Here is a 14,482-nt window from a genome sequence, read left to right as displayed (position 1 = left end):
AGCAATCAATTTAAAATTCAAGCAAATTGGTAGGACTATAAAGGTCAGTTTATATGTTTAGAATATTCATCTATTGATAATGTTATTTTGGTAGCAGCTGCACAGGAACAGCATTCAGTTCACTGATGGATATGAAGTAAAGGAAGATATTGGAGTTGGGTCTTACTCTATCTGCAAGAGATGTATTCATAAAGCTTCAAACATGGAATATGCTGTAAAGGTAATCAACTTTGTTATAAAACATAACTGTTTTCGTGTTTTAGCATCATAAATATTGGACATCTTTAATTTATTTGCAATAAAAAATATAGCAAATTAATATGATTTTCTTAATATTAAAAAAATTCAGATGTAAATGTGAATTATACTGATCAACCAAATAGAATACTGACTGGCAGATATTTGTGTAGATAGAAAATTTCTGTGGGGTTTGTTATCTCTATGCTGGTTTGGATGGTGAAAAGCAATTGTCAGTCTTTGAAACTCCTATGGAATTACAGTAAAACTGATGGGAGTTGCATGACTGCTTCTAGTAATGTACTATTAAAAGCTCAATGACTTCCCATGATTTTTTAAATACGTGATTGATTACTTTTGTTTAAACGTAGTTATAGGATTTTTTGCTTCCAAAGTAGATTCATAAATTGTCGGATAGCTAGGAGTTTGTAACAGTGCTCAAGTCTGGTATGCCTTTCAGAGCAAACTTCAACACTTTGTCTTTGCTTGCTGGTTTTTAACAAGGCTCTTAATGGTGTTTGTATGTTATTCTGTTGGGCTTTCTAGCACTTCTTTGAGGGGATTAAATTCTTTGTTGAAACCAGTAGAATTCCCAAAAATAAAATGATAGTTTTTCTGTCTTTCAGTATAACACTGCAGCTGAATGGTTACTGTGAAAGCAGGAGTATGGATTAGCAGACTTTAACAGAAAAAAAGAATGATATCTTGTAATATGGGACCATTAGCTTTTTTAGTTGTTCAACAGTTTACTACTCAAATACGTAAAATGCAAAGATAAATTACGTTTTGCTCTACCCTCATGCAGAGATTGTCTACAGGAGGCCCTTCAATTTCAATTTCGTTGTTACATACTTGTCATTATTCTGGTTCTGGCGAGGAACAGATTTGACTTCTGTGCTTGCAATTCTAAGTAATTTTCTCAAAACTGGGGAAAAATGCTGGCACAGCTAATTTTCTTAAGCTTTAACACTTACTGTGGGGATTGCCTTGCTTTTCTGCTTCCTACTGTGGCTTTTTTTCCCCCTCAAGGAATCACGAAAGAAGGAGACCAGTGTCCAGTGTGTTAGGGTGGTGCTGGCAGTGGTAAGGGCTTAATGTCAAGAGGAAGAAGTGGTAAGATTAACATGGAGAAGACACTAGAGGAAATTCTGCAGTTCAGAAGGAAAGGGGGGGAAAAAAAAGGAGAAGAATACATTTTAAGCAGGGCAAAGTAATGTTTTACTTCTTTATACAAGGAGAACTTAAGAGCCTGATAGCAAGCCTCCAGAGATTCAAATTAACTTTCATAATGCAATTCTTATCTGAGTTAACTCTGAGGAATTTTTCCTTTTTCTTTTTGATTCCCTTACTCTCCTGCGTTGTCTTTTGCTGCACTAAATATTTGTTGGAGATTAGATTTGTGAAAATCAGTTCATTAGCATCGTCAAACCAGTATTTCACGTCAAATTAGGAATTTCCTATTTTATTAAATGCTGGATGAGTGAGGTCTTATCTACTAAACAACTTTGTGTTATTTATTACAGCCTGAGGGATCAAATCACTTATCCTCCAAGATTATTTTCAACTGAGAGATTTTTCCATGTTTTTCCAGCATTTTTTTGCTTTGCCTTGCTGTTCCAATTTAACAGACTCTGTTTTGATTATAATCCATGTCCTTTACCAACAATAAGTATTAACTTAACTGTTTATGCTAGTAAGCACACCAAAGTATTACACTATATAATGTTCACAAAAAGAATTATGTCTATGTATCTTATTTGCTATTATAGATCATTGATAAAAGTAAAAGAGATCCAACAGAGGAGATTGAAATCCTACTGCGCTATGGACAGCATCCAAATATTATTACCCTAAAAGATGTACGTATTGTATTAAAGACATCCTTTAGTATGTTATTATTGCGTATCACTTCCTCATTTGAGAGATGACAAACTGCATGTTTTAGATATATGTTACTGTTTTTCAGTATTTAAGAATAAAACAATGTCCTAATGCAGTTTATTCAACAATATCCAATTTTTTTTCTCATTGTCATCTTTTAAAGATGCTCATGTTTTGGTAGAATGTAACTGTAAGCAGTCAAGTAATTTGTCCTTAATAATCCTAGCACAGGAATAATTTGTGTAACATTTGCTCTATTTTTAAAGGAACAAGTAAGTTTTTTTGATTGCTTAGTTAACTTTGAATCTACTTCTGTTTCTGTTACTCAAAAGCAGTTTTAAAGTGCATTATTACATAATTGAGGACTCTCTGCTTGATACTCAATCTGCATAATACCCAAAGTAATTTTCATGGACAGTAATGAGTACTACTCGGTAGTGGACAAGATCTTTTTATATCTATGATCATCACTTTTCTTTACCTAGTACCTTTATCTGATCTTTGTATGGAAGATTATCTATATTTTTTTTTCTTGTATTACTTGTTCTGACCATGGAAACAGTTTGACTATAAAAAGAAAAGAATAACATACATTAGGAGGTAAAAGGTTTTCATAGTGAGCAGTAGATTCTGATGATCTGACAGAAGAAGAAAATTGGTTTGCTCTCCTTGATTATGCATTAAAGAGGATTAAAAATTAAAAAGGCATATGCTTAATGACTTTCTTAGTCTGCAAGAAACTATTCTGGTCCCCAAAACCAAACCTCAGGCAAAACAGCTAACCGTTTCCAGGAAGCTGATCTCAGCTGAAGGAAGATGCTCAGACATTTCGAAGTCATTAAAATGCTAGCTCATAAATACTGTGGAGATAAGTACTAGAGAACTCTGCCTGAAGTTCTTCTCCTACTTTAATCTGTTTTCACTTTATGAATATCATGTAGTTTGGCCCTGTCTTGGAAATAAAAATAGGTCAGATACACAAAGTAGCCCACCAAACTCTATTGCAAGCTAGATACCATAACTAAAATCTTACTTTCTGTTTGTTCTGCTTCATGTGGTTGGGCAATAAAGTTAACCAAAAGCAACTGTGCTGACACATAACCTGCATCAGCATTCAGATTGCTTTTAGTGCTGTATGCTAGGCTTACGTGTTACTTCAATTTATAATAGAGGTTATGTTACTTAAGCAGGAAGACAAACATAAGGGATGTGAATACTTACCTGAACTTTAGCATTATGAATCACTGAGAGCAGAGAAACCCAGGCAGCCTTGAATTGCTGCCACATAAGTTGCAACATTCTACTTTGTAATTAATTCTTCATCGTCACCATCAGTCATGTTCCAGTAGGAGCTATCATTCATTTACACGAACAGTAATATACAAACAGCAGAAGGAGACTACAAAAAAAAAAAGCTGAAATCCACAGAGGAAGACTTTAGACTGTAGTTCTCACTTATTTGTACTTCAGATCAGTTATTTAAGCCCAGTTTATGGAAGTATGTCCAGTGTAAGGAAAAGGGTACAGAATCCATATGTATTAGAAATCTCTATAATATGCACTACAGTAAAAATATAACATTATTTTAGGTTTTCATTGTCCTAATACGGGTGCATGAAGCGATTGCTTGTAGATCCCACATATAGTGGTGTGGTGTTACAACTTTCAGAGGAAAGAGTAAGGAGTACTTGGCCTTCACTCCTTAAATTTGTGAAGAGTACCATGTATTATTATACGAATAAAATTCAGTGTTAATCTGACTCAATTTTTCATTCAATTCCACACCAAAACTTAAGTGTTTCTATTTTGAAATGCCAGAATAACACATTCCAGCATTTAAGTGCATGTCTTTAGAAATTTCTGTTCTGCGAGAAGTAATTTCTTGCTTTTCTTCTATATCAAGAATAAATGCAGTAATATTTGAATTTAACTTAAGATGGGAATTTTAATTCTTGCTCAGCCTTTTTATATCGTTTAATCCTGAACATGTTTGGATTGAAACAATGGATATTCAAAAGACCAAATTCTTCCTGCAAGGCACAGTCCTCTGGGGTTTTTCCTTCTGATTGTTATCAGTGGGTCTTTTTCAGTATGTAAACAAAAGGAGCTATATTGTGCTAAATCAGATGTACTTCTTATCCAATATCCTGCCTCTGATAGTGGCCATTAGTGGATGCCTAGGAAACAGTGTAAGAAAAGAGGAAGCACACAGCTTCCAACAAACCATTACCTAGAAACTTCCTGTGGCAGACCATTATATTTTACTCTTTTTTACCTCTTAGTTACTGTTCTATAATGGAACTTTTGTCCTGTTTTGAGTTATTTAAAGCATTGGCTGAAGAGTCTTTTCAGAAGCATTTTAGAAACCTGAATACAGTATACCCAGTCTCCCTGACCAAGACCTTATTCAGAAAAGTCCTAACAGTATGTGAAATCTGACTTTATTTTGCAAAAAACACGTTCTCTTTCTCCATTACATTATATTCTGTTCGTGTGTCTACATTGGTTTCTTAGTATAGTTTCTTTCAGTTTGCCTACATAGAAGAGAACACTGACTGATCTTTGGTGTGTGCCAGTTCATTTTAAAAACTAGCATCACATTTATGATCTTGGCATAATACTGTGCACCTAACTGTGAAGAAAACTTCAACAGTATTTATTCAGTGCAATCAACTAAATTGGTAATAACATTAGAAGAACTGGGGCAAAAGGAATGGTTTGTTTGGGGTGGGGTGGGCAGTTTTGGCAGGTAGACAGGACCAGCAAGGGATAATAGATAAAATAGTAACCAAATGCAATTTTTGCTTAAATGCCCGCTGCAGCACTGAGATATGTGTGCTTTGTCAAATGAAATAAGCTCATTTCCTCCTGTTATACCAGAATTAGAGAGAGCATGCCTATTAAGAAATATATTTATATTGAAAACATACCAGTTTAATATCTAGAGTTACATAATTCTCCATTTTATATTACAGTGTCGTATTTCAAGTCTTAACACAAACACATTCAAATTATTTATATTTCATAGGGGGGGAAAATGCTGTTAAATGAGAACATAGAAACCTGTCATGTCTTTCTCTCCTTAAGATCAAAAGCTTGTAAAGCCTGCAGAATCACTTCTTTTCTTTTTTTTTTTCCTCTTTTTGTTTGGTTAGAAAATAATCCTTTTAGTGAAGTTGAGGACAAAAATTTCTAGGCTTAGAACTTTAGTAGCCTGTATTTCCCAGATGGCTTAAGAAAACTGGGATGACAGCTCTTTCTTTAATTTAGCTGATCTGTATTCCTAAATTTTACTAAAACTAGGATAATTGTTTGTACTTAAACACAAACTTGTTTTTATTTCCTATTAATTTCTAAAGCGAATGATTCCAACATCACCATAAAAAATAGGTTGAAATAATAATAATAGGGAACAGAGTCTTTGAAAGCTCTTGTTAAAGCCGGAATCACTTTTTGGGTTAAGTTGTTAAACCCCAATAAAGTTCAACTGAAATGAAATGCTTAAGTATACTTTAAAACGTGTTTTGGTATAATTCAGTCTGTAGTGCCCCCTGGCGATAATACAAATAATTCTCAACAATTGTTTGAAGACAAAAAAAAGAGGATAGCCATGCAAAAATTAAGGCATTTTCTGTAACTACAAGTAAGGGCCAAAAATATATCTATTTTATTAATTTCAGACTTTGGTATAGTTTTATGTGCAGAGTAATGTATACGTTGTAAGCTTTTATTATAGCAGCTTTGTATGCATTAACTTCAGTGTTCACAGAGACTATTTGAGGTCAACTTCATTTTTTTTTTCTGGTGTGACTGTTCAGTTGGAATGATATTTGTTCATATTTGTAATTTGGTGCGATAATTACTTCTAGAATTAGCTCTGGGTTTGCCTTAATTAGACTAGTTTCCATTTATTACTACTTCTTAATTTCTTCCATGTCTAGTTTAATTTGTTTCAGTAAAACCGTGTGGGGAAGCCTACCTGTTATTCATCGTTTTTTGTCTTTACACACTTACATGTCATTATTTTTATGTTATTTCATTACTGTGTTATCTTTTTGTAGAAGGTTTTGTATTAATTTCTGAAGATGAACAATGTTTGGATAGTGTGCGGGGTGAGATATACAGTAAAAATAATTGAAGAAAACAGCTTGTAGACATGCCTGCACTATCTGTGTGCATTTCACAGGAAGATAGCAGAGAACAAATATCCGGAAGTTTATATCTTTATGTACATCTTGCAGGTGTATGATGATGGAAAATACGTGTATGTAGTTACAGAACTTATGAAAGGAGGAGAACTGCTGGATAAAATTCTCAGGCAAAAATTCTTCTCGGAACGAGAAGCTAGTGCTGTTCTGTTCACAATAACAAAAACGGTCGAGTATCTCCATGCACAAGGGGTAAGCTTTCACTGTGGACAAAATGCTTATAGATGCTAATATTCTTCTCTTACAGAATTATAAACGCCTATTTCTGTATATTCTTCTGTGTGGTAATTAAGTAATTTCTGGTAAATAATTACATTGCAACAGGAATTGGTGTTGAAATGAAAACATTCCTCATCAGCTGTGTAGATGACCAGATAAAGGAGATAATGCAACTGTTTCTCTTGCCCTGCATGCAGCATGTCAGCAGTTCTGTGGAATGTGTAAATAATGATTAATAGAGAGAATATTAGCCAGGAGGAAGTGCTAGGGGACCGGTGTTGTTGCTTAGCCGTGGGACCTGCCGTAATTTCAACTGCATCCTATGACAGACCCTGAAAACCTGCGAGTCTTGTAATTTCTTCCACTTTGTTTCAAAGAACATGGTTTATGACTTGTAATTCCTGTGCCATAGGGGTAGGAAGGTGTGTAGTGGACTGTTAGAAGAAAGAAAATTGATGCTACAGGAAATAAATTTGGAGACAGAGGAAGTAGTTTGAAGATAGAGAGGACAAGCGTGGCAACTGCATGGCGAGAATAACAAGTTGTGTTGCATTTTTAGGTAAACAAGAAAAGAGGGAGATTTGAGAAAGAGTAGAAAGTAAGTGTGCAAGGAAAAAGACAAGCTGCTAACACTTAACTTATTATCCAAGAAAAGATGCTTTAGAATGGATAGTACTCAAATTATTTTAAGAAGCAAATAACAATTAATTTCTGGGAGTTACTATTTCAGAAATCTTAAAATCAAAGTTATCTGGTGTATCTTATTGTGCAATTCATCACTTTCTTCAGTTACGTGCTCACATGTAGGTTTTGGGGTTAGCCTGTGTACACAGGACTAGAATCCTTGGCCAGCAACTTCCATGGGAATTAGGAATAAACCTTAATATCTTCTGTATGGAAACACAAAGAATAGAATAACACAAATTGTAACTTGATTCCTTCTTGCCACACATGGCCAAAAAAAAACCCAGTGTCCTCATGTTAAGTAAGAGATTTTAGGGCTTTTTTTTAATTGTTTGTTGTATATCATTGTAAATATTGGCATTTTAACTTGCATTAGATCTCATACTCTTTGGAACTCTTCCTTTTGGAAATGTTCAGCTTCTCCTATGTTAAGTACACTTTCACATGAAAGACGGCTATACGTATAAATAGTGAGCACTTCAGAAATCTCATTTTTGTCTGGAAGTGTCCGTCCTGTCTTCAGTGGATTTTTGTTTTGTAGCTCCTTTGGACACCAGAGGAGCTCATTTAAATATGGTATGAAGTAATACCTAGTTTCACAATTCTCAGTCTGTTTGCAGTCTCCATGAGCCTTCCCAGAAGCAGTTTCCTCGTGAACGTTTGTAGGGTACCTTTGAATTGAAAAATTTGCTAAGCAAGGAATGAAATCCTCCTTTTTAGGGTAATCAATACTCCCACCTCTCACACAAACCATTCTAAAGTGTTAGGGCCTTCATACAACAGTTAAGGGTTGGCACCATACACATCATAAAAAGAATAAACAGACGTATCATGCCATCTTGGAGCAGATTACTTCTGCATGCTGGTCGATGATTGAGCATACTAATCAAAAAAGTGATGCTAAGAAATTAAGAACTGACATGTCCTACGTATTGTTTCGCTCTCTTCTGTTCCTTTCAAATAAAATGTTATTTCTGTGCAGAATGTCAATATAATCGAAACAATCTGACATCTTTTTTTAAAATCACCTTCGGGAAAACAGCTTAATACAGGAAGGTGTTTTATTTATTTGACAGACATCTTGATTGCTTAGGAATTAACATTTGGATTTGCACTAGACTGTTACACTTACTCAGTCTTCCTCCCGCCCACTTAAGAATTGCTTCTCCTTCTTCAAGACAAAAAAAAACGAAAAACAAAACAGTACAGCTCTGGTTCTAGAAACACTCCCACATCCGCAGCTCTGTGCTGCTTCCATTGCCCACCACTTCTCTTCTACCCCTTTTAGTGTCTCTATGGAAAAAAGAAGGCAAGTAGAATAAAACTGTGGGTTTTTTCTTCTGTCTCTTTGAGCAGTAAAGGATGTCTCATTCATTACTTGAAGAAAAAGGATTCATATCTATCTAAACACCAAAAACTGAGGGCTGTCAGGAGCCAGTTTTCTAATACACTGACATCTCAAGCCAGGATGTCTCAACATCTACTGTTCCAACTCAGATTCTTTAATAACACTTCGTATGTTTCAGCTTGTAGGATGCTTATTTCCACAGTTGTAACTGTTTTGTTAAATCTGAGTATGGTCATGTATTTGCGTGCTGAAAATGCGTCTACTAGACAGACTTACTGTGTTAAATGGCTTTGCAGTCATTACCCTTTCTTACATTACTTACTTTTCCAAAACAGCTAGCTTCCTGGAATAGCACATAGAGCTGCTGATTCTGCATGTCACTTTCAGGAGTTTGGGGGCATCTCCTCATTCTAATGGGATTACCTCCTTGAAATGTTTCACAGAAATCTTTTCCAAGAGGAAATGAGTCCTACATTCAAATTTAAACATGAAAAGCTGTGTTTAATATTACTCAAATACATAGGGCAGTTAGGAAGATAAAGGCCTTCATAGCAGGCCTATTTACATATTTAAAAGAGAACATTTAGATCCACTCTGCTGTCTTACAGCAGTGTATACCATTTTCTTTACAGAGAGCAAAGCCTTAGAGACTTTAGTCTAATTTGTCTTGTGAAGGAAACATAATGGGTCATCCAATTTTGAAGACTGTCCTTGTTGCATTCGAGGTTTTTTTAAGGCCTGTTGTAACACAGCTTCAAGTAAGATGAAATTTATGCTACCAGAACTTTGGCAGCTTCTGCAGTTTTTGTGAAGCATTTTACATCTCTGGCCCTTGCAAAGCAGGCACTTGGGAACTATTACGGATGCTTTTTTGGCGTGCCCTTAATCAGACCTTGTATGTTTACACAGAGATTTCATTCAGATAAACTGAATGAAAAGAATCAAATATAGAGTGTTATTCCAGCAGTAGCTAGTGTGTGGTTATGTAGCACAGTGGCACATCAGCAGCTACGGATGTCCATGACTCCAAAAGACATTACTTACCTGATATTCTGATTTAAAAAGCCTTGTAGGTATGCGTGTTAGAATAGAAAATACCTATATTCACCCATTAGGACACAACATCCGGAACTCTGTACAAATAAATTCGCAGGGAGTAGGATATATGGAGGGGGCTTTATAGTTTCCTGGTTAGAATTGCAGGACTCTAGACACCACTGAGCGTTGGAATACTGCAGCTGATATTAGGAGCCAGAAGTCTGGAATCTCATTGCTGATCAGAGATTTGAAAGAAAGCAACAGAATTTATAAAGCCTTGCCTATGTCTATCCTGCTGTATTTAGTGGCTTGTTTGTTGGTTTGGTTTTTTTTTTTAGGTTGTTCATAGAGACCTGAAGCCTAGCAATATTCTTTATGTTGATGAATCTGGTAATCCAGAATCAATTCGAATTTGTGATTTTGGCTTTGCGAAACAACTACGAGCAGAAAATGGTCTTCTGATGACTCCATGTTACACAGCAAATTTTGTTGCACCAGAGGTAAATATCAGCATAGCTAATGTGCCTGGATTTATTTTGATTGGATTTTTTTGTTAGATGTTTATTTCATTTTTGTGTAACAAGTGAAATCACTTTGTAAAGACTAAAAATTTGAAATCTTGTTATTTTTGTTGCATAATCAAAGCATTTCTAAGATTTTTAATTGGAAAATATATTTGTCTCTATCAGGTTTTAAAGAGGCAAGGTTATGATGCTGCATGTGACATCTGGAGCCTTGGTGTTCTACTTTATACCATGCTTACTGGGTAAGGGTAATTTTAGTTTGTTTTGCTATAGAATAGCAAGCCATTATAAAAAAAAATATAGGCCCACAGTTTGAATGTGGTTCTATCAAAGCACTGATTATTCTTAATGTTGGCTTTGGTGAGGCTAGAATATGCTTTGCCTTTAGAATCCAAGCTTGCAGGGACTGATGTGAAAAATTATTGGCTTCTCATGTTTCATCTATTTCAGGTGTTTATTTCTGCTTTATGGTGATTCATGAACAAGAATTAATCATTTCATGTGAAAAATAGCTGATAAAGCAGCATATAATGGCACAAATAGTTGCAATGCATTGAAGCATAATTGTGTGCAAAGTTCAGTGGGTAATTTGAAGTGATATGGTTAGGATATAAATATATGATGTTTATATATAAAATATAATTGCATTTGTATATGCAACAGAAATTAATTGTATAAAATAGGATTAATAATAAATTCATCTGTAGTTCCATAAGCTCAGAAGATAATGCATCTGCCAAATAGATTAACATTTTATACTGGATTATTCAAGATTGCCACTTTGGTCCACAGTTAACATCATCAGAGACATTTTGGCATTTTAAGATAAGTTACATTTGGTTTTAAATGTATCTCTTGTTGGTTGTGGATATTCTGGTAGCAGCAAGAATGCTTATAGTGAAGCAAGGAAAATCGCTGCACCTTCCTTCCTCTAGTATCAAAATGTTTATTCTTTTTCAGACACGAAGTCTTTAAATTTATAACATCTTGCTTTATTACTTCACTAAAATATGAAGGCTTAAGGAATACTTTCTGTAATTCAGGAGCCATCAGTACTTAGACTGCTGTAGGAAAAATCTGGTTTTCATCCCATGTAGAAGGAATACGTACAGTAAGAACAGCTCTGTAGTCAGTGCTCTGCATTTTCACACGTTAAGAATAATTTATTTTTACAGCTGTTTGACTATCTGTTGCCTGTAATTGTTGAAATGGCTGAATATTATGATCAGATTTATAATAACTGTTGAGATCCAGGTTATGGAAGTTACTAACATCAAAATTGTTTGGTTAACTAGCTACACTCCTTTTGCAAATGGCCCTGACGATACCCCAGAGGAGATCTTGGCCCGAATAGGTAGTGGAAAGTTCTCTCTCAGCGGTGGTTATTGGAATACTGTTTCAGATACAGCTAAGGCAAGTACATTTGTTTTGTCCTTTGGGGGAAAAGAAATGGTTTGCAACATAACGTTGCTTATAATATATATGTTAAATCATATATATGATCGAGTAAGTTTCACTCATTATTATTGTTATTTTAAAGTACTGATCTGCATCTTTATGTGCCTAGAATTTTGTTTCCTATTTATGATCCTTTCATGTTTCAACAGTCACTTGCATGTAGGAAGAAAAACAGGTGTGCCTTAGACTATAGTCGTTAACAAATACCCTCGGAAACCCATTTTGTCAGTATCCATGCACGTGTGCAATCATCCGTCATGAAAAATGCTGTAATAAAACTTCATATGGAAGTACGACATTCAAAAATCATACAGATTAGTCTAAATAAGGATAATGAAAATATTAGGAAATATACCATGCGCTCCACTGATTCAAGCTAGAAAAATAGTTTTTCACGTTTTTCTGTTTGGGTTAGTTCTTCAGCGTTACCCAATACAGTTTATCTCATACTCTTCCGTAATGATTTCAGCAGTTTATTCTTCTAAGTACTTTAAGAACTTTTCGTTCTTAATGATGGTATATCTACTTTTTTACTGTATTTGTACAGAATAAGCATTTCAGACAATTTAATTTTTTAGAAGTACAAATTTGGGGTCTTTTAGCAAATAGGCTCTAAACTTAAATATGTGATATCCTTTATGCTCCTTCTGTGAAGCAACAGCAAAGTGCTAAAGTTTTCCCAAAAAGTCATTTACAGATCTTGTGCTCTTTCTTGCTGATTGATTTCTAACATAGTGTTCTCATAACTCAACAGTTTTCCCACAAATCATGTCATTTCTTTGATTGATAAATCAGCCTGTTAGAATAACATGTTTAAACTGATCTGGTAGCATCAGCTTTTTCTTCCTTCGGTGCCATTCTGTTCAGTTGTAGAATGAACCAAAACATGTCAGCTATGAAAAAAAATTAATTTGTTTTTAATGCTATCTTTATGTTCAAATTCTTAATTTGAACTACAAAACAAATAATGTTTTATATAAAAATGTCCACTATTGCTAACTTAAATTATCTTAAATCTATTCATAGTGAACTGTGTTTCTCCACAAGTAATTGCTTATTGTAGAAATGTTTATGCTTTAACCTTACTGGCAGCTGAAGTCATCTATAAAATATTATGTTTCTGTATAATTGTTCTCAACATCTTGAGTGTCGTATGTAATTCTTACTACCATAATTTGAAAAAGATAAAAAAGAAGTACTGTAACAAGGGTGAAAATCTTTTCAGATGTCCAGAGCCACTTCCTTGTAAAGAGACTAAATAAAATAGTATTTCATCTCAGCAGAGTTGAGTGACGTGACAGACAAAAGACATCATTTCACTGATGATACAAAGAAGGAAAGACTAATTCATTTTTTTCTCATATGATGATTTTATGAGGAAAATCACAGATCATTCTATTAATCTGCAGAAGTTAAAAAATAAACATAAATAGCTGTTTATGTGGTTCACAACTTAATTGTGAAACAACTGTGAAAGATATTCGGGAAGGTGGCAGTGGAGACAAAAATATAAGCAAAATTAGTTCAGAGAGGATGACGTAAAAATCACTAAGGCCAGTGTGAGTGCTAAAATTCGACTTTCAGCTTGCACAGTTGTTGAAAGATGCTTAGACGCTGGGGAAATATGCAAAGGAAAGCATTTGTTTCCTTGATTTGTTCCCTTTTCAATACTTGTTTCTTACATATCTGCTATTTATCATTATTTTTAAAAAAGGATACTGGTGTAGTGGGGCCTCTACTCTAGCCCAGTGTGCATCTTTTTGTTTGTGCATTTTGCCTGACTTAATTGGATGCTTCCCTGTTGTGCTACCAAGCACCCATTGAAGTCATATAATTAGAAAATATCATGTTAACATTGCTTGGCAGTATTACAGCTGTTTCAAGCTGAAGTTTTACTTTAATTTGCATTGACTCTCTTTTTATATTATTGACAGGACCTTGTTTCAAAAATGCTTCATGTTGACCCCCATCAAAGATTAACTGCAGCTCAAGTTCTTAGTCACCCCTGGATAGTTCACTGTGACCAGTTGCCTCAATACCAGCTGAACAGGCAGGATGCTCCCCATTTAGTGAAGGTAAGTAGATATTTGTTAAGCTTACTGTTTAACCAAAACTAGTGTAAACAAAAGGATTTTACAAAAAGCAATTAAAAAAAAAGCATTGTGGCATGTTTTTTCCCCCTAAATACTATTTAAATTTATGAATGGGATTCGCACTAAGCCATAAAGTGAACTTGTAATAATATGTAATAGGATTTCCTAAGAACCCAGTCATGGAGAATAAACCTAATATATTCGAAAAAGACTTTTGTTTACTTAGGTTTGAAATCTGTTGGACTGACTTACACTGGGAGGCTTAACTTCTTTAAGAAACCAATGTAGAATAAATTCTTCTGATAGTGAAAATGATGTCGGGTGACTGTAAGGCAGCTGAAAAATAGCTTAGCTAATTTTACCATTTCAGAGGAGATCAATAGTCATTGACTAAAAGAGAAAACAGTATACCTTATGTTCACAGTATTAGTTAAAAAGAAGTCCAAAAGGCAGCATTAATTAATATGGTATCGCACTGTTCTGCGTTCTGTCTGAAACATGATCTGGTTTTGACCCTGATAACTTCTTTACTTAGAACAAGCAGAGAAAACAAAAATAATTCAAGTTCTCCTTCTCTGTATTCCACGCTGCCTTCAATCCTATATCCAGGCATCTGTGTCATGCAACATTAAAAGGGATCTGAAGAATATAATTAACACTCTCTCTGAGTCAGCTATTAGAAATTCCTAGCATCTGAAAACACAAGTAGAAAGAGGGGGAAGTTCCAATCCCACGTCTCTCAACTTTCTAACATCTTTTAAAAAAAAAAAAAAATTCATGTGCTGAATAGTG

General features: G+C 34.7%; 1 protein-coding gene across 3 annotated transcripts in view; it reads left to right on the top strand.

Moving 5' to 3' along the window:
• Window positions 1-14,482, top strand: part of RPS6KA3 (ribosomal protein S6 kinase A3) — a 79,836-nt gene that overhangs the window by 60,882 nt on the left and 4,472 nt on the right. For 2 of the 3 annotated variants that reach the window (XM_054070913.1, XM_054070933.1), the window contains exons 15-21: window positions 95-220; window positions 2,007-2,096; window positions 6,360-6,518; window positions 9,954-10,115; window positions 10,305-10,381; window positions 11,435-11,552; window positions 13,532-13,672. In XM_054070913.1, coding sequence (XP_053926888.1) covers window positions 95-220; window positions 2,007-2,096; window positions 6,360-6,518; window positions 9,954-10,115; window positions 10,305-10,381; window positions 11,435-11,552; window positions 13,532-13,672 — 873 coding nt within the window. The remainder of the gene's footprint in view (window positions 1-94; window positions 221-2,006; window positions 2,097-6,359; window positions 6,519-9,953; window positions 10,116-10,304; window positions 10,382-11,434; window positions 11,553-13,531; window positions 13,673-14,482) is intronic. The other variant, XM_054070924.1, reaches the window with a different exon arrangement.

The sequence above is a fragment of the Cuculus canorus genome, chromosome 1 (assembly GCF_017976375.1).
Source record: "Cuculus canorus isolate bCucCan1 chromosome 1, bCucCan1.pri, whole genome shotgun sequence".
Classification (NCBI taxonomy): domain Eukaryota; kingdom Metazoa; phylum Chordata; class Aves; order Cuculiformes; family Cuculidae; genus Cuculus; species Cuculus canorus.
Note: the sequence above shows the minus strand (reverse complement) of the source record. Positions and strands in the feature narration are given on the sequence as shown.